At 43.9% G+C, this 24,337-nt stretch overlaps 1 protein-coding gene across 2 annotated transcripts; it reads left to right on the top strand.

The window, feature by feature from the left end:
- On the top strand, positions 1-24,082 carry UNC93A (unc-93 homolog A). Of its 2 annotated transcripts, XM_083734042.1 has the most exons (9): positions 1-153; positions 7,717-7,912; positions 8,699-8,880; positions 9,832-10,061; positions 11,937-12,065; positions 13,438-13,649; positions 15,660-15,795; positions 17,837-17,968; positions 23,391-24,082. In XM_083734042.1, exons 2-9 carry the CDS (start codon positions 7,826-7,828, stop codon positions 23,666-23,668), a joined length of 1,386 nt encoding a protein of 461 aa, XP_083590168.1. In that variant the 5' UTR covers positions 1-153; positions 7,717-7,825; the 3' UTR covers positions 23,669-24,082. The 2 variants fall into 2 exon arrangements, with proteins under 2 accessions (XP_083590168.1, XP_083590169.1); XM_083734043.1 differs by lacking the exons at positions 1-153; positions 8,699-8,880 and having other exon boundaries at positions 7,471-7,912.
- Positions 24,083-24,337: the final 255 nt, after the last annotated feature.

Here is a 24,337-nt window from a genome sequence, read left to right as displayed (position 1 = left end):
TTGCTTTGGGGTGACCTAGGAGATGGCAGTGCTGAGCCTCGGAAGAACAGGTGCTCCAAATTCTGAGAAAGGCAGGTTCTTGAGCCACCATCCTGGGAGGCCCACCATCACGGCTGTGACTGCAGTTAGCAAGAAGGCTTTTCAAAAGGTACCGTATTTTTTGCACCATAACACTCACTTTTTTTCCTCCTAGAAAGTAAGGGGAAATGTCTGTGCGTGTTATGGAGGGAATGCCTACGGGTGGCGGGGGGGGGGGATTTGCTGCAGTTGTGAGCAAAGGATCCATGGTTCCCCTTTCTTCCCTCCTCCGTAGCTCGCTTTGAAACAGCAAAGCAGGAGAAGAGCCGCTGAGTGGGGAGGAGAGAGGGACAGAGAGCCTGCTTCTTTAAAGGAGCAAAGCGGGAGAGGGGAGGAGTGTAAGCGGCTCCTGTCCGGTTGGTTCCTTTAAAGCAAGCAAGCTCTCTGTCCCTCTCTCCTCCCCACTCAGCTCGCTACATAGCAGCCAAGTTTTTCAGCTCGCTAAGCTGGAGATGAGCAGGGAGGAGGGAGAAAAGCAGAGCCTGCTCGCTTTAAAGGAGCAAAGTGGGAGAGGAGAGGAGCCTTCTCCACTTATACCCCTCTTCTTCATTATTAGCAGCATCCTTCTCCACACACCCCACGCGTGCTCCTTGTCCCTTGAGTGCTTTTCCTTCCCTCCCCACTTAAAACGTGGTTACAAAGCATGGATCCACATGGATCCTCAGGATTTTTGCACTGGGTCACCCCAAATTCACCATCAGATCACATAGCATGTCCATGGCTACATCTTGCACCAAAAAAATCACGCACCCACTGTTGCCTGGGGCCGCAGTGGTGCAAAAACGTGGTTACAAAGCATGGATCCACATGGATCCTCAGGATTTTTGCATTGGGCTACTCCAAACTCATTGTCAGATCACATGTCTGTGGCCACAGCATGAACCACAAAAATCGTACATCCACTGTTTCATTTAGAATATATTTTTTCTTGTTTTTCTCCTCTAAAAACACCGTGCGTGTTATGGTTGGGTGCGTGTTATAGAGCGAAAAATACGGTAACTCATACTGAATACACTGGAATGGGGGAGAAGGGAAGAAAACCCGAGGGTTCTTCCTGCTGTTTAGTGTGTGCAAGATATTGCAGGTCCTTCAGGCTCTGCCCTAGGTGGAAATCAGGCTCCACTTACATGGGGTCTGCCACAGAGCTATGTCTCCCCCTCACTAAAGAGACCCATTGGTTGTGGCAGATCACATGGTAGCATGCAGAAGATCCTGGGTTCAATATCTTGTGCATCCCAAGCTAGAAGGATCAGGAAGCAGAGCTAGATAAGATTCCTGCTTTAAACCCTGGAGAGCAATTGCCAGCCGGAATGGGCACTTCTAGGCTAGAGAGCTTTAGGAAGGCTGCTGCTACTGCAGAACAGAATGCTCAAATGGGACATGGGACAGAATAAAGGGAGTGAGGATTGGATTTCATATGCTGTATGGCTAAACTAGATGGCTTGAAAAGACAAATTCATGGGGGATAAGGCTATCAATGGCTACTAATTGTGTTGGTTGTACTTTACTTGCACTGTCGGAGTCAGGGTGCCTCTGAGGACCAGATGCTGGAAACTCAGGAGGGGAGAGTCCTGTTGCCCTCAGGTCCTGCTTGTGGACTTCCTACAAGTATCTGACTAGCCCTTCTGAGAAGAGGGTGCTGGAGTAGATGTCCAGCAGGACTCATCTTACGTTTGGAGGAAGATGAGGTGGAATTTCCAGATGGCTGGTTTTTCTGGATCCATTCCCCAGCCCCCACAGTCCATTTTAGCTTATCTCAAGAGCCATTCTGGTTGGTTTTGCTTTCTGCCATGATGGACTTATTTATTTAAATCACTTATATACAGCTTTATACATATATATATTTAAATTCCTCAAAGCAATTTACAACCTAAAGCATGAAATAAAACATTCTAGATGAAAGCCAAATACACAAACATGTCAGAGGGAAAACACGTCAGCTTGTGAGATTCCTCAGTGACCCTTGAAGGGTTTGGCTGCACTTATTTTTTAGACACCTCTTTTAAGGGTGCTTTTTAAAGGATATGGGGGGGGAGGAACCTGACTCCAAAAAGCAGACACAGATCAAACCTAACTGTGTCCAAATCTCCACCTTGCAAGCATTTCCATTTTCTCCTGGGGCAGGAAAAACATAGCACCCTTCTTCCTTTTTTCCAAGGCACACAGGGAAATTGGCACAGCAGCCTGTATGCATCATGAGTGTGGCACAACTCTGGACAAAGTGTTCCAAGAATAAGCACACCAGTAAGGAAACAACCATTCATAATTAGCTCTTTGAGGGGGCGAGAGAAGAGTAAATATAAAACCACAGCAACATAGAGATGTAGAGGGTGAAGAAGACCGGTTGTGCAACTCACCAATGAGAGCAATCTCTTATCCTGTAGTTGAATGAACGCCAGGGTAAGATTATGAATAGAAGATGACATTGTTTTGACCCAAGCTTGTGGTTTCTTCTCCTGCTACATGAACTGGGGCCATGTGATTGTCTTGAGTCACGTAGCCATTTTCAAAGTAGGCACTTGCTCTGGGAATGATAGACTTTTATATCAGATGGGTCTCTGCCTTTGATCAAAAAGATTGCCCCTTGGAGTGTGGCCACTCCAAAGTCACACTGAGTCTACCTACCGTAATTGTCTACATGCTTCCACAGTCTTTCCAGGAGGTAAAAAGAAATGAAGACTGAAGTGAGCACTGCTGAAAAGAAGATTACTAGATCATAGTGTGGTGGAGTCTCCTTCTTTGGAGGTCTTTAAGCAGAGGCTTGACAACCATATGTCAGGAGTGCTCTGATGGTGTTTCCTGCTTGGCAGGGGGTTGGACTCGATGGCCCTTGTGGTCTCTTCCAACTCTATGATTTTATGATTCTATAGAATTGTAGAACTCTGGAGTTGGAAGGAATCCAAGAGTCATCTAGACCAATCCTCCTCTGCAATGCAGGAATGACATTCTGCATGCAGAAATCAGCTGCACTAGCAAGACGGCAGCATTGGAAACAACCCTAACAGCTGATGATGCGACCAGTGTGCACACGTAAAGAATGGAAGCACAACAAAATTGTGAAATCTTTCAAATAAGACTATAAAAAGGAAAGCTGGATCTTCAGGGGAACTGGGACACAGTTACATTCCTATAAAACAAAAATCTAAGTGAAGATGAACTTCCTTGATTTGGGGATCATTAATCTCGATGACTTCTCTCTCTTCCTCTCACTTCTACACTCTCTTGGTATGAGAGCTTTTAATGGGACATTTTTTGAATTCCCTATGTATGTAAGACCTGAGACTGAGACAGAAGGCCTGTTTGATTCTTAGGAGGCAACCTAATCTTTGGTGCCCTGACAGAAAGAATGAAAGGGTGTCAGGGCTGATAAGTAGCAGGCCTATGGAACATGTTCACAGCTTGGTACAAACTTAAAAAATAAATAAATGCCAGCCCTATCAGATTTCTGTGGTAAAGACGCTGCACATTCCTAAGAAGGAACTGACTCACGGGGAGTTGGAAAATCCATTCCCTGGACAGAGATATGGAGCAAGCCAGACTGATCTCAAATCAGCTGCCAAACAGGGCTGATGAAGGGCGGGGGAGCTTTCATGTCCTGGGAAGCAGCAAAGACTCTAAGACTCTGATCTACACTGTGGAATTTCACTGCCATGGTTTTGTGAGCATTTCGAGAGGATAAACTGATTCACTCCGCCGGTATCAGCCCAAAGGGTCAGAGATGTCACCCACCTGGGGAATCTCTGGGAATTGTCCATCACAGTTTATGCCTCACTTTGATGGAATGTAATACAATACCAGCTCCCTGAAGTCTGTCCTGCCCCAAGCAGGAGCACCTTTTCACATTCCAGAGGAAAATTCAGGACCCATCATGGCCATTTGGTGAACTGTTTTTCAAGCACTTTTGAGTATTTGGGCCACTGGAGCAGGAAGAATCTCTTAAGTTGTCTGGCCTTGCCTGGATCGCTGCTTGACCTGGGAGTGTGCTTTCCTCCTATGTTTTGCATTTTCTCACCTGTCTACTCTGTGCACAGTAAGAACTGCTCCCATTTTTACACATGACTAAATTATGCACCAGAGAAAGAGATGTCCAATGGGTGCTTGTGCTTCCTGCAACCAATGTCCATACCATGGAGGCCCATTCTGACAACAGTTAGAACAAGGATGGGGAATCTGTTGCTAGATTGAAACTCTCCCTGAATATTGGCTGAGGCTGCTGAGAGTTGGAGTCCAATGGCATCTGAAGGACCCCAGGCTCCTCATCTGTGAATAAGATAATGAATAAAAAATATCAGTGAGAGATCACCTTGTTGCAAAGAGTCTACAAGGTCATTTGCACCTTCCAAGCATTGAATTTTTAAACAACAACTGCTGGATGTCTCCTCCTTCCCTGATTTTCCTTGCAATGTGGTGTTGCTCAGACTATTGAGCATTGTGTTCTCCCCTCCACACATGCACACCTTTTATTGCAAATCAGACAGCTGCAGGGTTGCACTTCTGCTGTCTGTATATAGTTAGGTTGCCTGAGTGATGGGGATTAGTTTGAGCCTTCCCATTCTCCAAATGAACCACATTGTGTAAGGGGTTTCAGCCTGTCTTTAATCTGAGGGCTGCATTCCTCAGTGCACAATCTGCCAGGAGCCACATACCAGCATTGAGCATGGCCTTATTGCATAAAGTGGGTGAAGAGATACGGCGGCAGCAGGAGGCCCCATTAGCTAAAGTAGTGCTTCAGGTTAAGAACAGTTTCAGGTTAAGAACGGACCTCTAGAACGAATTAAGTACAAAACCCGAGGTACCACTGTATTCCAAAAGGACTGCAGCAAATTTATACGAAATTTGAAAGATTACTGTAAGCAATTAACAACACTAGCAGGGTTATCTGAAGACTAGTAATGAGAAATTTTCTCCCTCTTTATTTTAATTTAATTTTTTTTTCATAATGAGTGAAATTAGAATTGGAAAATGTATAAAATGCAACGATATAAAGGCTGATTTTGAAAGCCATGAGGCGGGAGGGAAGGAAGTCAGTGGGCTCAAAAGAGCCATGGAGGTAAAGTGGATAACAATGATGTGATTGCATATTATTAAATGGAAAACTAATAAAAATTAGGTACAAAAAAAAGAAAAGAAAAGAAAGTGGTGTGGTCAGACTTACACCAGACTCCATATTCTTCATCCAGACAAGCAAGAGATATTGCCATGGTTCAAGCGCACATGCCAGCCAGACAAAATCATGAGAAAAGGATCAGAGGAGGGCCAGTGTGGAGTGTGGCCAGGCTGCTTGGCAGAGTCCCCACAGCTAGGCCGAGAGTTCTGAAGGACTGAGGGTGCCTATCCCTGACAAAGCAGATTTAGGTAGGACCTAACTTTAGGAGAGGGACGTGGGTGGCGCTGTGGGTTAAACCACAGAGCCTAGGACTTGCCGATCAGAAGGTCGGTGGTTTGAATCCCCACAACGGGGTGAGCTCCCGTTGCTCGGTCCCAGCTCCTGCCAACCTAGCAGTTCAAAAGCACGTCAAAGTGCAAGTAGATAAATAGGTACCGCTCCGGCGGGAAGGTAAACGGCGTTTCCGTGTGCTGCTCTGGTTCGCCAGAAGTTGCTTAGTCATGCTGGCCACATGACTGGAACTGTACGCCGGCTCCCTCAGCCAATAAAGCGAGATGAGTGCCGTAACCCCAGAGTCAGTCACGACTGGACGTAATGGTCAGGGGTCCCTTTACCTTTTAACTTCAGGAGACATAAGGCCATCTATCCCAGCACCCTGTTCTCACAGTGGTCAATGACATGCCTGCCAGAAGCCCACAAGCAGGACCTGAGCACAAAACCACACTCTCTTCCTGCAGCTTCCAGCAACTGGTACCCAGAAGTACAGAATCAGAGCACAGCTGTCATGGCTAGCGGCCATCAATAGTCTTACCCTCCGCAAACCTGCTGAATCCTTTTTTTGAAGCCTTCCAACATGTGGCTGCCACCAGCCCACATCTTCCGCACACACATCTCTCGAGTAACATTTGGGCTGTCATTGTGTCACTCACTGAGTTCATTGCCCACTCTCTCAAAGCAGCAGTCGATGAATGGGAGAAGGGAGCAAGAATATGTCAAGTCACTTTAACGATGTATTAACAGGATATCCTTTGGTTGGAAAGCTGCTTTTTGCCTGTTTGGACTGTGTAGTTGCTGCAACCAAAGGAAACTCCTCATCTTGGAATCTCAAATATTGGAGCAAAGGCTGGTTTTCTTTACCTTTCATGCATTGCTGAAAACCAACACCGTGCTGCCCTCTAGTGGCCATTTCATTGGCTGCTTGGTATTCCCCAAGGAGATTCCACCCTGTATAGGAAATTCCTGCCACTCTGTTGCTGCAAAAGCAACCAAAAGTCCTGCGGCACTTTAAACACTTACTCAATTTATTGCAGCATAGTTGTTTGTGGGCTTGGGGTACTTTATCCAATGAATAAAGTGGGCAGAACTGCTATTTCTTCCATTTCATAGACTTTTTGGTGCCACTGTTTACAAACATTGTTCCTTTTGAACAGGCGTCAGCAACCTTTTTCAGCCATGGGCCAGTCCACTGTTCCTCAGACCATGTGGAGGGCCAGACTATATTTTGAAAGAGGAAAAAAAAGAATGAATTCCTATGCCCCACAAATAACCCAGAGATGCATTCTAAATAAAATCACACATTCAACTCATGTAAAAACACACTGATTCCCGAACCGTCCGTGGGCCGGATTGGGAAGGCGATTAATCTAATCTAAACTAATCTAATTTGCGCTTTTTGAAACAATACGGGAAATAAAACACAGGTATCCTTCAAAAATCACACTTCTCAAAATTTTGCAATGTCTTTCTCCAGCCAAGTATTATGTACAAAAATGCACACAGTGTGTATAAAACACATATATATAGTGATAACAACATACAAACATGCATTGTACATAAAATGTCTTAGCAAAACTGTGCACTAGAAGAAATTTGTACTAAAATGCCGATGTATTTTCATGGGAGTTTTTATTTTTTAAAAATAATTATACTCTCAAACTGATCTGGAAAAGTGGAAAACTGAATTTAAGATTGGAAAAGTGAGAAACAGTGAGGAATTGAAACTGGCCTGCCCCTAGTTGCAGGACAGGGAGATAGATTATGATTTCATGGACTATCCTTATTTTTGCATGCAGTGAATCTGCAGTGGTCGTTGCCCAGAAGGAATGACAGTGCCCTGTTACCCTGTCATATTAAGATTCTGGATTATTAATAGGGACGATACCTCCCTTGAAAGCAATCAAGCAATCAGGTCTTCCAAGTGACCTTTCAGTCACTTCCCTTTATGGCTAACCTGTAACTGTATCCCACCCATATGCTACTCAAAAGGCATTCATTCCTTTCTGCCAGCTCTTCGCACCATTACGTTGCAAAAGAGCAATATGAAAAACGCTATTGCTATTGAACACACTTTGTAACTGGGTGTTAAAGGGCACAAATTATGCAAATAATCAAGTCATTTTCAAAACCCTTTTCGTCTAACAGAACAAGTGAATAAGTAACAAGTTCCTAAGGCATTTTCAATGCTGGAGAAGGTAAAGTTCATTGGCTTTAGCCCAGATGGTTGACTTGACATTTTTGCATTACAGCAGAAGCAAAGTTGTTGCTTGGCTGTCATTTCTCCCCCTTCCCTGGACTCCCCATCTGGAATGATTCAGTGAACACCTAAAACCTTGCAATAAACAAATCTTGTGGGACCTGAAAATGGAGAAGCATCTGAAGAATATTATTCTGGTTTCGTTTGGATTCTTGTTTCTATTTACTGCTTATGGAGGGCTCCAGAGCTTGCAGGTAGGTGGACCTTATCATGGAGTGTACATTTTAAGGGGGTATCTTTGAAGACGGGGATCTGTGGGGATATGATGCAACAGGGATGCTAGCTCAGTGAAAGGTAGCATGGGTCTTCCATAACAAAAGAGAAATCCCTGGAGATCACACAAACTTCTGGATCAGGTTAAGGGTCTGTCTAGTCTAGCACCCTAGAGACCTTTGGAAGTCAACAGGCCTCTTCCACTGTTTCTTCTTAGTGGCATGTTGTCTTTGAATATGAAAGTTCAACATCATCATCATGGCTAATAGCTGCTGAGATACAATGCTCCCATGATTTTGCCTAGTTCTCTTTTAAGCTAGTGGCCATCACTCCTTCTAGCAATGAATTGCATTATCAAATTATGCATTTCTTTTGTCTCCCCTGAACCTCCTACCAGTCGGAGCTAGAAGAGTCTGATATAATGACAGAGGGAGAAACCTTTCTCCCTCCTATCAACTTCTTTGACACCATGTGTCAGTTTATAGACTTTTGTCATGTCCCCGTTGGACATTTGTTCTAAAAATGGTTTTTAACTTATTTTAATATTTTTTCCTCCAATGAGCTCAAGGTGTCATGCATGTCTCTCTTGCTCTCCATAGTATCCTTAGTATTTCCATTGTCCTTTGCAGTGTTTGTGCTTCCAAATGCTCCACTTAAGTCCTTGTCTTAAGGACTTGCTGTCTTCTCTCTCTCCCACCCACCCCGGTCAGTCGAAGTCCCCTTATTTATTGCAAAGTTGTTGATTCCATTTCATTTTGTCTCTATAGAGCAGCCTCCACTCTCAAGAAGGCCTGGGCGTTGCCTCTCTGAGTGTTGTCTATGCAGCCCTTATCCTCTCCTCCATGTTTCTCCCACCGATCCTCATTAAGAAGCTTGGGTGCAAGTGGACCATTGTGGGCTCCATGTGCTGCTACATCACATATTCTTTGGGAAACTTCTACGCCAGCTGGTAATGCTGCTAGCCTACTTCCGATGAGATCTGCCATATCTTTGGGGACTGTGGTCTACTTCCATCCAAACTCCAGTGTAGAAAGGTTCAGATACTGAGTAAACAGCCAGACTTTTGTCCATAGAATGACTGTGGCATCACTGCAAGGCTGAAAACCATGTTGGGCGAGGGGGATTATATGAGCAGAAAATCTTCATATCTTAATTCTTTGTGGTGACTGCAATACAGAGGTGGGGCCCTCTGCCCTCCAGATGTTGATGGACTCCAATACTTGTCAGTTCCAGCTGGCATGGTCGATCATCAAGGATGGCAGGTGCTGTTGTCCAGCAACATCTGGATGGCCACAGGTCCCCCAACCTGCTGTAATATGTAAAGCAGCTTCTATAAAGTGGGTGGTTTCTGGGTCCCTGCCAGCAATATCTCACAGTGGTGTGAAAATAGGCTGGAGAATGGTGCTCCAAAGAATCCCGAAGCTGATCCAGCCCTTTTAGCAGAGATGTGCTGAACGATTCCATTGGGTATATGAGTGCAGCTTTAATGTTGTGTTTTTCAAATCACTCTGTTGAGAGCTGCATGAGCTTATTTCAATCCCCCACCTCCACTTAACTTGAAATGAACCTGATACACAATTATGCCCTGCCTCCTAGACCTGGGAAAAAACTTCCTGGTGAAAAGTCCAATGCATATTGAGGTCTCTGTCTATCATGTATTAGACAAACATGAATTCTGAATATTGCTTAAAATATGATAAGCAGGGAGTTAACGGCAAACCTTCAATACAATCTAGCTCCTTACGGCTCTTATATCACATGAATATGTCTCCTTATAGTATAGGGGTAAACATTTGAGCAATTCATCTTGAATTTAATAATGTAACATTCTGTCTTTGGCCTTTCTTTCAAGAATGCTAGCAGCTTAAAAGAGATATCTAAATAGCGTGCTTTTTTGCAGGTACACACTGATCCCCACATCTATGATCTTGGGGCTGGGAGGAGCACCACTCTGGTCAGCCAAGTGCACATATCTCACCATCGCTGGAAACTCGTATGCTCGGAAAGCAGGGAAAATTGGGAAAGATATTGTCAACCAGTACTTTGGAATATTCTTTCTGATATTCCAGTCCTCTGGAGTATGGGGAAATCTTATATCATCCCTTGTATTTGAGCAGACTCCCAACCAAGGTAAATATTACATACACACACACTAGGGGCTGTGTCCCTGCTTACACCACTTGCCAGCTCCCCTGCCATCCCGCCCCATACGAACCCCGCCTAGAGCTTGCCCACCCCACCCCATGCCACCTCTGAACTCTCCATTCACCCTCCCAGCCCCGTTTCTGAAGCTGCTTCTTTCTTCTGTTCTACAGTCCTGCTTTGCTCTCCCCTTCGCTCCCATGTCCTTGCATCCTACCTCTTCCATTTGTGCACTCTGCCCTTACGCACAACCCCCCCTCATGGTAACCTCTGGCATCTTCCTCCTCTCACACATTGCAACTACCTTTTCACTCTGACTTCATGAAAATCCAGGATTCTGATGTGGCACTACAGATCCTCCAATAAGGGTTACGCGATGACAGCCTTACATTTTTATGATATTACCATAGGGTACCATTTCCTTACCTATATATATGCCTTTGGAAGTGCTACTGATAGGTAAAACCAGTTTTTCATCTTTTTTTTTAAAAAAAACTGTGATACTGTATCAGATACAGTAGTATAGATGCAATTTTAAGGATAATCGAAGAAGCAAAGCCTAGCATGATTCTCCCTTCTTCCAGCAGCCCCCATAACCTACCTACATTACTCTGAAGGGCATTCTGACACCACCACCACCCCTCAGTGTGGCTGCAGGGGAGGGAGGGAAGGAAAATACCTCCTGTTCAACTATCTGAGGATCTAAACTATTAAACCCACGTAAAGGATTGTTTTCTTATTGGCATGGGTGTCCAGTTTGCAGTTCCTGTGGACAACTTCCTAGAGCAATGGGAAGAGGTCTAATGGAATGGACTCCTTCGGACTCTCCTTCCTTGGAAGTTTTTAAGAGTTTGGATGGCCATCTGTCATGGATGCTTTAGATGAGATTCCTGCATTGCAGGAGGTTGGGTTCCCTTCCAACTTTATATTCTAGGTCTTCTAATGATTCAGTCTATGGGTTTGTCTTCTATTTGTGTGTGTGTGTGTGTGTGTGTGTGTGTGTGTGTGTGTGTTCAGCACAGGAGTTAAAGGATTAACTGGGCAGTGGTTGTTAACTCAGGCCAGGTGGAGTAGGCCGGTTAAAAGCAAATCCTGGGATAACAATAAAAGCAGGCTATCTCAAGGGACAGATTAGGGTTAAATGCCACCGGAACTATATAGGGGGGGGGGAAGCCTGTCCCACAACTGCAGTCTTAAGCTAATTTAAGGGGATAAAACTCCACTGGCTGACCAAACCAAAAGTTACTGCTAGGAGATTAGAAAATGCTGGTAACGTCCTTGAAGACTGGCAAGGGATCGAAACATTTGATCATGGCTCAAAGGCACGGTTACTTTGGAACTGCGAAATACCAATACTGTATGAAATAGCAAAGCTTAATGAACAGAAGTAGCATTCTCTGAAGTGGTATCTGGTTTTTACACTGTTGTTCATACCAGTCCAAGCGAGCGTCCTACGGCACTGTCAGAACTTATAGGACCAGAAAGGGCAGTTTAGATGGTCCTGATCTTTGAAGTGCAGAGGGCACAACAGTGACCAGTTATACATTGATGGGGCACATCAAATGCCCTGCTGCTCAAGCAGCTGTTTCCACATGGATTTGTCCACTAAAGGAACCCTGTCAATTGGCTATGGCATTTCTGTGTGTTGCAAAGGATTCCTGGACAAGGTCCATTATTCCTCTCAAGCAGCCTGTCCACCATTATTGATTTCATTGGTGATGAGAACCTCGATCATATTTTGAAGTACCTACCTCAGGGTTTTTTGGAACACAGCTTGAAATCCATTGCGGATGTATGCTTGAATTTATGGTCTTGATTTTGACCACTAACAACCACTGCTCTTTTCTTTTTCCTATGGCCTAGTGGAACACTCAGATGCAGATCTGTGCTGTGGTGCAGAACATTGCATGGGGGTAAATGCTACAAACAGCACTGTGGCTCAAAAAAAACCACACGATACCTTAATCTACACTCTGCTGGGAATCTACACAGGTAGGTGCTTCCAGACACCATTTGTTTGTTTGTTGTTTGCTTGCTATTTCAATTGATATCCCTCCCTTCCTCCCAAAGGAGATCGGGGCACCAAACATATAAATAAATAAATTTTAAAACTTTAATAATAATAATAATAAATAAATTTTATTTATATTCCTCCCTCCCCAGCCAAAGCCGGGCTCAGGGCGGCTAACAACAATAAAACAGTACAACCATTCTAAGAACAGTTATCTCAGGTGTGCCAGGAACAATGTCTTTTAGCCATCAAATGCCTAGGTAAACAGAAGTGAACTACATGTCCCAGGATTCTTTGTGGAAAGCCACAACTGTTAAAGTGTTAGCTGTTAAATCTTTAACATATAGCTTAGAAGGTGTTCACCTGATCATCTCCAACATTTCACTTTGGATGGTCATTGCAGAGGAAGAAAAGGAGTGGTGGACAAAGTGTGTTTCATGGACCTTTGTCTGCCATTATTGATTTTATCATCTAAGAACCCCTTGATGTGCTTTGTTTCCTAGAAAAACATTTGTAATATATTGTATTCGACAGTATTTTATGGTATGCAATATAATTTAACTGTTTTTGATAGCTGTCTTATAACTCACTTTAAAAATCTTACAGCATTTGATAAACAACATTCAGTGATTTTTAGTATTTGACAGCTTTCAATCTGCAAAATCTAGGCAAAATTATAACTGTCAGAAAATACTAACAGTTCCAAAGCCTTCAAATTTTAATTTTTCGGGTCAAGATTTCATCTTCCAAATTGTTGATTCAGATTTTGAATATGAATTTCCCCACTCAGAACTTAACAGGAAAGTTCAGCAAATTTGGCGTATTCATGAATATTCATTTCAGCTGTAAATTGTAAATTGTATGGCCTATGAGTGATTCAGGCCTCAGTTAATGAAATAAAGTCTAACATTCCAGTTCCATAGTATAATTTCCCTCTTCACATCTGCTTTGGAAAAGACTGTCACTAATTCTGAAGCCAGAGGCTCAGGAAACAAATTCATCTAGAGGTAATGTTGACAGATGCAATCATGGTGCCCCCATGCTGATCTCTCTTTAACCTCTGACCTAACCTGGAAGGGTAAGAAATCTGTCTTATGCAACAGCACAGTTGGTTCTTCCAGTTGCCATAGCACAAATGACACAGCAGAGCACAGTTTGCTGTGCATGGTAGATGCCCTGATATTGAAGACAGAGACTTCAAAACAGTTAATTTTATTTCAACTCTCTTGGCCTCTAGGGCTGAATTTAAAGACACTTATTGACTGAGTATTCTAAACCCATAACTGAGCTCTGAGAATAAATCTATGAATTGCTTGTCACTTTGGGACTTGGTTCTTATTCCAATGCATCCAGGCAGTGGGGTGCTAGCTGTGTTGCTAGCTGCTATTTTTCTGGATCAGATCACAGACGACCAAGCAGAGGGTGAGAAAAAGGAGACACCTTCCTTGTGCTTCACTTTCATGGCAACATTTCGGCATCTTAAAGATAAACGCCAGTGTCTCCTGATTCCCCTGACCATGTACAGTGGGTTTGAACAAGGATTCCTTGCTGGCGACTACACCAAGGTAGGAATGCGAGCGAAATGTGGTTGTTACATCACCTACCCTGAGTTCTTCAATGAATACATGGGGAAATGTTCATGGGACACTCAGGACTCTTGAGTCCCAACTCCCACTACAGATGGATGCCCTACTGAGAATACCCGAAACCTGCCCAAGAAACCTCTGGAGTCAGTGAAGAAAGTGTTTTAGGTGCCATTAGCCAGGAAGAGCAGGAATCAAACAAAACACACCAGTAGGTCCACCAAGGGACCAGAGAGACCTGATGAAAATCATGTGCCATCAGAAGTCAAATAAATCCCATGTGGCTCCAATACTTTCTAAAGGTCCTGTTGTCACTCGGGTCCTGCTTGTGGACTTCTCACAGGCATCTGGTTGGCCAGGGTGAGAACAGGATGCTGGATTAAATGGACCTTTGGCTCTTATGATGCTTTTGTTATGTTCTTATGTGACCTGCTGAGGGGAAGAGGGAGCGGACAACCACTTGGTGCTGCAGGGATCAGAGGGAGTTGGATCTGGATGGGGAAACATTGATACAAGGAGCAATTGCCATGCGTTAGAAGTCAAGTGTCAGGTTTATCACTTCTCTCACACAAAACATGACACGCTGGCAGTTTAACTAGTTGAGGTTTATTAGCAATAACAGGCTTCCAGCAATCCGAGCTTCCCACAGCTCACTCCTCACTGTCGGAGTCAGTTGACTCAACTGGCTTCCATCCCATTCCAAGGCCAGATACACCTCAGGCCTGCCCTCGCTTCCTGCTGGTCCTCCTTTGTTCTAATCGCTTGCTCCGCCTCCTACTTCTTGGAGACTCAGGTGCAGCCAGTTCCTCCTCCTTGGGAGTTGAATCCAACTCCCTCCTACCACCTGCATCCTGCTCCTTCACCTCTGTGCTGCTGCAAAAACTACAGGCAGCGTTCCAGAGCGAGAAGGGCTTACCTCACTTTCGTTGTGTGAAAGAATCAAGTTTCTATTACCCTCTGCCTCTTCTTCCCCCTCTGCAGATTCCTCTTTGCTGGCCATGCCTCTGACATCAAGCCTAGAGGAGAAAGGCATCTTTCTGCCTGCCATATTGATGGATTTGCTTTATTAATTTATTGTCCATATTGTCCCCCAACTCAGAGTGCCTTGCAAATCACAGAGGTATTTCATATTTGGGTAGCCCTTGCATTGCCTTCCTATACAGCCCTATAGTCGCATAAATCTAGCTGGCTGACAGTTTGCATACCCTGAATGCACAGGTACAGTATCAAAAAGATACAAGGTTAATGTGAGCTTACTGGTAAGCTATAAGTGAGCATACAAGCAGGTCTTATGGTGCTTTTTTTGTTGTTGTTTTAATGATGCAGATCTTAGCCATATTTTTAGTACTAGCATATTGCTCCTGTGGTCTCCATCTGATTAAATGCATCATACTCTGATGTCCAGAAAGCCAAAGAGTTACTCATATGGTTGGCAATCATCTACCTTGTGGACACTTCCAGGCAGCCTGTTTATGATGTTACTGGAAAATGTTATCCTAGACCCACACTTCCCAGTGCATTTCCCCATCACTTTCCTTACTGCAAAAAATCCCATCTTTGGGGGAAACAGGCATGTTATGCAAGACCTTCCAAATCAATTATTGTTGCCCAACCTGAACTTACTGGTGGTATGTGATTGAATCCCACCACAAAATAGTGACAGCCTTGGAAGCGCTGTGTGTCAACTCCTCTCCCTACACATCCCCAGTGCTTCTGCTGCTTTAGCATTTGATAACATGTACGGCACATGAGCAAATTATCCCCCCGCCCCGTCTCTCAGCTCCATCACTGCACAGCAGGCACACACATTAAATCTGGAGGCCCTATGGCAAGGCACAGAGCTGTGCTTTATAGATCACATCTTCTCTGTATGAATATTCACCCAGCATTCAGAAATAGACACGAAGTCCTAAGCCTCAGATGACAGAATCAACGTTGCTGCGTTGAATAATAATGCCATGTGCGCCTGTGTGTCTTTCTCTTTTTCTCTAGTCCTATGTAACCTGTGCCCTTGGGATAAATTTTGTCGGCTATGTGATGATCTGCTTCTCAGCTGCAAATTCACTCTGCTCCCTGCTCTTTGGGAAGATTTCCCAATTTACTGGCAGAAAAATTCTATTTGCAATGGGTATGTAAAGGCTAACGGAGGACCGGGGGGCTCATCTAGTGTGAAAAATTGGGTGTGCTCATACTAAGAGGCAGGGGGTATAATTTAATGAAGAACTGGCTAAAAACATGATCAGTCCAGATGAGGATTCTCCCCTCATTACTGGGAATGAAACAGTCTTGGCCAATTTGAATTTCAAATATGTCTGTTTGCTCAGTCACTTCAGAGAAAGTCTCAGCATTTCTAACACTGAAGGTGGTTCTCAACTTATGAATCACATATACTAATAGCAATCTCAATTCTCTGGGTGCCAGTTCTGAAGCAGTCAAAACGGCACTAGTCTCACACATGAGAGTGGTATCAGCAGAGCTGGTTTGCAGAAGGATAAAAAAAATATATTGAGGGTGGGGACCCCAAAACAGTCCATTGAGGACTGAGGGTTGTATCCAATGTAATACTAACAAACGCATTCTGTCAGGAAAAGATTTATTCTTGTGCAACAAAATGTTCCCCCCTCTCCTCCCCCTGTGCACCCCCTAAATGTGTTCTTGGGGTTGTCCAAACCCTCTGGGGCAGATTTGGAGAGGGCACAGAGTGTGCATGAGGAAAGGAGAAAGAGTTCCATTGCATAAGTGGAAATCCTTGTGCCAACAGAACACAATAGTCAATGTTACCCTGAGCATGCTCAGTTGGTGTGGAATGCTCACTGACTGCTAAGAGGGGGAACAGGGAATGGAAAATGGAGATGGAATAGAGGATCCTAGAAAATAACGTGGCTGGTTGGTTGGAAATCTGAGCAGAAGCGCTCCACACAGCAACATTTTGCTGCAGGTCCCCTTTGTATTTCGTACCTCTGAAACTTTACTTTTGTGCGTCCACATGGGGTTCTTAGAGTGGTTGCATGGCATACTGATTTATACCACGTAATCCCAAATGAAATGACCCACAAACAAATCCCATCCCAGTGTCTTGGACAGGGGAGAAGAAGGTTCCCTTCCTTTCATCTAATGACTGGCATTCCCTGAACAGGGAGGTGTCGTGGCTTCTGAAATCATGAAGCAATATGCTACGTATTTGCCTGTCCCTTTTGGAGGTGCTGATCTGACAATAGTATAATTTATAGGGTCAACTGGCAGCACTTGCTAAGGAACTGATCTGATCAACATCAGGGAGGGAGGGCAGACTATGAATAAACATTTCGGGAACTTGGCACTGCTGGCAAATTATGTCTCTTGGGGTTCAATTTCTCACGTTTCACTGGACTTTTTTTTTTTTTAATGAGCTAGCTCTGCACATTCTCCAAACTGAATGTACTTCACATCTAATATGACTTAAGAGAAATGCTCCCAACTACACATCCTGGATAAAATTTCACTCTTGAGGAAACCAGCTGGCATTTTGCCGCCTACTTCACCCATGTCATTAGGCTGACAGGTGCCCATTATATGCCAGGACTAAATTACTTGCCTTGGCAATGGGCTGGCTGGCTTGCTGGGCTAAGCCAAGCCAAGCAAGAATGGGTGGACATGAGAGACCCCGAAGAAGAGATTGTGGCTTCTGCCCACAATCCTCCTGCTGCAACACCACCACGGTGAGCTAAGCTGTGGTTTGGCTTAGCCAACATGTCATCTGAACCAGGACTCAAGGTTTGTTTCCTCCAGGCAACCAGCAGAAGAGATAGCAGGTCCTTACCTCTGTGACCTTGGGGGCCAATGGAAATGAGAAGACTCTTGATTTGTTTCCTGAACAGCAGGGTACATTGCCCAGCCAATGTGCTCCTATGCAGCCTCATTGCCCCTCTGTGCACTCTGGTGGCTCTCCGAAACATTTATGTAGCTGGAATTTTGACATCCCAGGTGGTTGCTTACTTCATCTTTATACTATAGCCAGCCTTGCTGATCCTGCTTCTTTGCTTCCACTGTCACCTGGGTGGCTGCCACTGCTGGGAACTAATGCACAATGTGGACCTTGGCCTGATGCAGCTATATAATTCTCACTATCTGAAATGGCCTACTTCTGAAACTCTTTATTGTTTTTCGATCAATCTTTCATCATCTTCCAGGTGGAGTTCTCAACCTTGCCTGCATAATAGGACTATTGCTCTGGAAACCTCGCCCAAGCCACCTTGCCCTCTTCTTCGTATTCCCTGCCCTGTGGGGTGCGGCTGATGCTATCTGGCAGACGCAGACCAATGGTAAGCCTTTTCTATCATGGAAGACTAGCAGCACAAGCTGAACTCTATGCAAGTTTACTTGGAAGTCAGTTCCACTTGGATCAATGGGGTTTTACTCTGAGGAAAGTGTGCATGGGACTGTTTGGCCTTAGTCTCACTGAAAGCAGATTATCTAGACTCCAGTAACTATCGGTGCTTCCAGATGGGGGCATAATATTGCAAATTGACTGTTGCAAATGGGAGTTGGTAATAGCTTTTAAAATAAAATAAAAACTGATTCAATTTTCCCTAGAAAGGGTAACTTGAATTAAGTGGTGGGGTATTCACTTCTATACTGGCTGGCATTCTATGCTGACATCACATGGATGCTGTGAAACATTTCTGTGCATGAGGAGCACCTGTCTGGAAGCTCCTGAGATATGTCTGAGTAGAATGCACCTTGGCAGAAAGAGCTGGAAGACTGGGGCTAGATCTACACAGCTATAATAAAAAAAACCATTGTAAAGCTCACAATGGAAAATATCACTGAGTTGTGATTTCAGCTCTACAGCACCATCTGGTGTCACAGTGTTATAACACATTTTTAATGTTGTAATATAACTGATGTAGCTGAGTCCTGGGTCCAAAACAGGTATGCTGTAACATCACTGAGGGCGGGGGTGTTAAAACTTAAATAGCATTTTATGCTTGTGGCAAACTTTTCTTTAAATTTTTAAATGCTGCAGAATCAAACCTGGCTTATTTTGCTTCAAATGAAACATAGTTTTGGTTTGTTGGTGCATTTCTTCCTGGCATGTAAGTGCTAAGCCACAGTGCTTTTTTCTTTAAAAAATGTTTAGGGGTACTCTCATTTTGATTCAAGAAAATCACCATTTTATAGTTCAAATTGGGAAAAATAAATACAGTAAATGGACAAAAGTACAAAGATTCACAAAATGTTTATGGGTATGCGTCCCTCCAGAAAAAAGCACTGGCTATATGGAATGACAAATGGCTTAGGTGCTTTTCTGGCAACAACTAAAAGCATCAGATGTAGACAAAAAGAGACCCTTAAAAGAGGTATACAGTAGTGTTGTATCAGGCCTGTTCACTGATGCCATGCAAAGTACCCCAAATGATCTTCCATGTACAACAGGAAGGAGAACCATCACAGCTTTCCAAGTAGTGATAGTTGGGCATGTAGAGACTCCTGACAGAAGCTCGCAGCACTGGCATTAAGCCACAGGTGTTATGCATAACCCAATTCAACACCTGTAATTTAATACCTATGTGTCAGGAAATTAAGCCCCTTCCTTTATTCCTCTGGGATTGCATTCATAAGCAATGAAGAAATACTCTTATTATTACCACTTACCACAGATGGTATTCATTTGTATACATAGAGAGCACAGCCATGCCACACATTTCAAGCACATGACTTTCCCCAAAGAATCCCAGGAACTGTAATTTAAGGGTACTGGGAATTGTAGCTCTGTAAATGACAGTTCCCAGGATTCTTTGCAGGAAGCCATTTGCTTTAAATGTGTGCTGTGGATGCGACCATAGAGCAAAGGTTTGAAAGAAATCCTCAAATGCAAGCCGTGTGCTAAGTCAAAAGGAATACAGTGGAATCTTAGTTCTCAAACGGCTTAGTTGATGAATAAATCGACTCCCATTCCAATTTTCAAATGTTTTTCGGAAGCCAAATGTCCGACGCAGCTTCCGCTTGAGTGGAGGAAGCTCCTGCAGCCAATCAGAAGCCGTGCCTCGGTTTTTGAACGGTTTCAGGAATTGAACAGACTTCTGGAATGGATTAAGTTCGATAATCCACTGTATCTGATAACCAGAAGCTAATTGAAATGTTTATTATCCCTGCTGTGTGTGAAGGGAGGGGCACGGAGATTAAAATAACATTGCATAAGAAAAAAATAAAGATTAAAGGCTAGAAAGACCTTTTGTGTCTTGAAATATTTACACTGTCATCCAAGGAATAAATCCTAAACTAATTAGCTATGGAGATTAAATATGTCACCATGTTGCTTACACAGGCAAAATACAAGCACTTGCACACCTCACCAACAGATCTCGCTCCATTAAAAAGTACCACCTTACATACATTCTCTCTCATTTCCTGGGAATGTCAGGGCAAGAGAGTCTTTTGACAACAACAAAGCTGAACCAAGCAAGGATTACATACAGGTTAGATGAGGTCATGCTAAGGGCTTAACTACACTTCCGTGTGCCTCCGGTCCAGACCGCAAGTATTTTGCAGGAGGGGTTCAAGGCTTCGAGCACATAACAGGACTTCAGACTTACACATTTAAAGTGAGTTAAAGCTCTAGCAGTTTGGAAAGTGATGAGGAAATGCACTGAAAAGTGTGGAATGAACACATGATGAATTGTAATAAGCATAAGCACCTTGTAATCAAATCAGAATGAATGCTCAGCAAACCAGGAAATATAAAGCAAGCCTTCCCTCCAGATGTTGCTAGACTATTGGCCAAGTAGCTGCATCTGATGGAGGTTGCAGTCCAACAATGCCTTGAGGCTAGCAGGTTAGGGAAGGTCCTGGCCTTACATGGAGATATGGTGGCTGTGATCTATTCTTTCTTTTTGCACATTACAGAACTGTGTGATATGTAGAAGCATATGTAGAAGTTCTGGACTTGGAGAAGTTCTGCTGTATGTTGAGGATATAACTAAGCTTATGAAGTTATTGGGGAAAGGGACACCCTTTACAGACTCTCCAAGTGTCCCTATTTTCTGGGAACAGTCCCAGATTTACAGTAGCCATCCTGGTTTCTGATTTAATCCCAGAATGTCCCATTTTCCCCAGGATGTCCCTATTTTCATCAGAGAAACATTGGAAGGTATGGTAGGGCATCTCTATTTTCATCGGAGGAATGTTGGAGGGTATGGATTAAGACATCCCCAGGTGTTTTTTAAGCTGGAACTCACCAGAACTCAGTTCCAGCACCTCTCAGGTAGGTGCTATTGCCATTCTATGAGGGAGGTGTTTATGGTGAGTTCCAGCACCTCTTTTTCTAGAAAAAAATCCCTATTTTTGTCAGAGAAAAGTTGGAGGGTATGCCTTTACAATCTTGGATCTGTATTCTTCTGAACAGGAGGCAGCACTTTACTTAAAGAAAATCCTCTTTTAAAAAGTATGGTACATTGTTAAGGGATATGCAGGCCTTCTTTTGAGCCAAGGTTCAACTCCAGAACATGGCAGCAGAACCCCAGAACTTGATGTAGGTACCAGTTCTTGGATCTGGGAAATGTGAATAAACAATAAGAGGCTCAGCTCAAGTCAGCTGAAGTTGAAACTCCAAATGAACCGCTCTCCATGCAGTAAATAGGACTAGCCCTGAATAATCAACAGAATATTTGTGAACATGTGCAGAGTGCCTTGCAATTATCAATCGCTGCTTCTTCTACCATTAAAAAAAAACCCACCAAAAACAGTAGCCTGTGGTACTTGATCCATTGTGGAAGCTGTATCTTATCTTTGCTGCTTCTAAGAAAGAAAGAAATTATTACTTCACACTGGAGGCACAGGTCTGCCATTGAAAACAGGTTCCACAGCAGAATTCAAATTAAACCCTGTGCTTTTGAATTACACACAAAGTGAGGTAGGCATGAGCTGCTCAGTTTAATTATCAGTTACATGACTCAGCTCTTACTTTAACAGAGTTTCATTACAAAGTTCCAAAGAGAATTCTAGAGACTGAAAATTTAACTCCTATCAGGGTTTAAGCAAGTAGCTGTTCCATGAGATCTCTTTTTGGTTGTGGAATCTAATATTGACCAAGGGCTCCCCCTAAAGGATTTTAATGGTAAATGCCTGAATCCTTGCCCTACTCCACATTTTCAGATTCATCTATCCAAAAGCGTGTGTCATATTTTGACACCTCGCTGTACTGTAAGTTAAATCTGTTTTATTTCATTTGTTCTTCTATAAGAGCTGCTTCATATGTAATAATATGCATACTATTGTGCACACACCAGCATCTTTCATGCTGGAGTTTTGCAGTAGTTGTGTTGCGGGTTCGAACCCCATGTTGGGCAAATGATCCCTGCATTGCAGGGGGTTGGACTAGATGACCCTTGCAGTCAGAGCCATCTTTCCCATAGGGCTTAGTGGAGCGTCGCACCAGAGCGCCGGTCTCTCAGGGGTGCCCCAGCAAGTGGGGGAGCTGCGCGGCTTTGCTGACGGCCTCCCCTTTCCCTGCACGTCCGCTGGCTGCGCCCCGCCAACCATATGCCTGGCAGTGCACAGCTATGGCCACCCCAACACTATCCGTGGTAATGGTGGTGCTGGGTCGATATTTGCACCCCGGCATCGTATCTGCTAAAGACGGCCCTGCTTGTAGTCCCTTCCAACTCTACAATTCTATGCGTCTATGCTGTTTAAAGAGTTGCACGGGCCTGAAAAGCACCATTATTATCCTCTTCAGCAGGATGTAAAAAGAGCCCTGAACGTGTTAGAGCCTGAGCATGTTCTGCCTTTACTCTTAGAGGCTGTGAACCTCTGGGTATCAGTTGCTGGGAATCACAAGTGAGTAGAGGCTGTTGCATTCAGGTCCTGCTTAATGGCTTCTCACTATGAGAACAGTAGTGCTAGATGAGATGGGCCTTTGGCCTGATCCAGCAGCTCTTGCATTCTTAAAAGTAGAACAGATGTTCTAGCCAGCAGCCTCCCCAATGTAGCATTTCCAACAGGTTAATTATAAACATAGGCACTTCCATTTGACGTGTGGATCATCCAGGGAAGTTATTCAGCCTCTGTATATTACATACCAGAACTGAAAGCAGATCTTACCATACCCCTATCCTTTTTTTTAGACATGAACTGCCTTATGTCATCATGGGTTAGTTCATATATTCATTCCTGCAGCAACAGAGCCCATAGTTTGCATGCGTAAGGATTCCAAGTAGCACTGTTTTAAAGATACTGCTAGGAGCATGGATAACATTGGCCATATCCACACCATACATTTAAAGAATTGTGATGCCACTTGTCAGGGTACCCCTGTTTTCCTCCACTCAGAGCTACAATATTCTGAGTGGTTTAACAATCCTTCACAAGGAACTCTTGAGCATTGCAGCTCTTGTGTCTCTGCCCCTTACACCGGCTGGAGGTGTCGCCCTCCAAAAGCAGGCAAGAGAGATTTCCCACACCAAGGAACAAAGATCGTTTTATAATGTCCCCTGGACCACTGTTGCCTGGCGATGGACCCGTTCACAGTAAACTCAAAATCCAGCAGTATATGGTTTAAGCTACAATGTTATGTGATCCTAAGCAGCTTCTTGGTACAAAAAGAGAAGACATCCATCATGTATTTTCTTGCAGCATGACCTTTACTGGGGAGAAAGAGGGTTAGCTACTGCTGCTACAGTTACAGACCCAGATGGGTTCAAACATAAAGTTTTGCCTAATTCTTCTCTTTCCATTTGTTTACAGCTCTCTATGGAGTGTTATTTGAAAAGCACAAGGAGGCCGCCTTTGCTAATTATCGCCTGTGGGAGTCCCTGGGGTTTGTCATCGCCTTTGGTTACAGCATGTTCTTAAGTGTCAGCATCAAACTTTATATTGTGCTGGCTGTACTGGTGGTGGCCATGGTATGCTATGCAGCAGTCGAGCACCTGGAATCACAGTCCTCTCCTGGTCCTGAACTACCCAGTATCTCAAAGCAGGAGCCAAACAAACTAGGCGAGAAAGATCCACAAACCTGTTTGTAGCCCAGCAAAGCAAACCTCTGTAAGGCCAAGCAAATGGCCCAGTCCAAAAGTGCCTAATTTTGCTCATGTGCATTTTGTATGGGCTACCAGAAAGTAGCTCTTGTGAAAGAGGCAGCACATCACAGGACTGGTGCCACAGAAGGCTTCTCAAAAGGCTCGACACCAAGGAAGGCTACCAAGGAACAGATACCATGATTTGTGCAATATGTAAATGGAAACTTCAGTTCTTTCGAACTGGTGCAAAATGTACATAGGATGTTTTTTTTCTGCCAATACAATAATGACTTCAATTAAGATAGTACAATACTAGGGACCTTCTCTTCTTGCTACTAGTGACCAAAAATGTTTTTAATGGGTCTTTGATATTTTTTTAAGGGGGGGGGGGAGAATAAATATACATTGATAATTCAAAAATGTTCTGTTTCTTACTAAATCACTCATATCCACATAGAAAATATAAATTGACTATCAACTGGAATACAGGTTTACCACTCCCCTCAAGGAAATACCGGTAAACATGAAACTGTAATTTCTCCATCCAAGTCTCCTAAGGAAATTGTTGGAGAATGCCCTGGGGGTACCTGCAATCCCCCAGAACTCTGAGTGTCCTCTGGTATGCGCAGCTCTGGAAAAGGCATCTCCCTTCTCTTCCAGGGCGCTTCTAGCGAC

The sequence above is a fragment of the Podarcis gaigeae genome (assembly GCF_964106915.1).
Source record: "Podarcis gaigeae genome assembly, chromosome: 3".
Taxonomy (NCBI): Eukaryota; Metazoa; Chordata; class Lepidosauria; order Squamata; family Lacertidae; genus Podarcis; species Podarcis gaigeae.
This window is presented reverse-complemented; position numbering and strand designations above follow the sequence as displayed.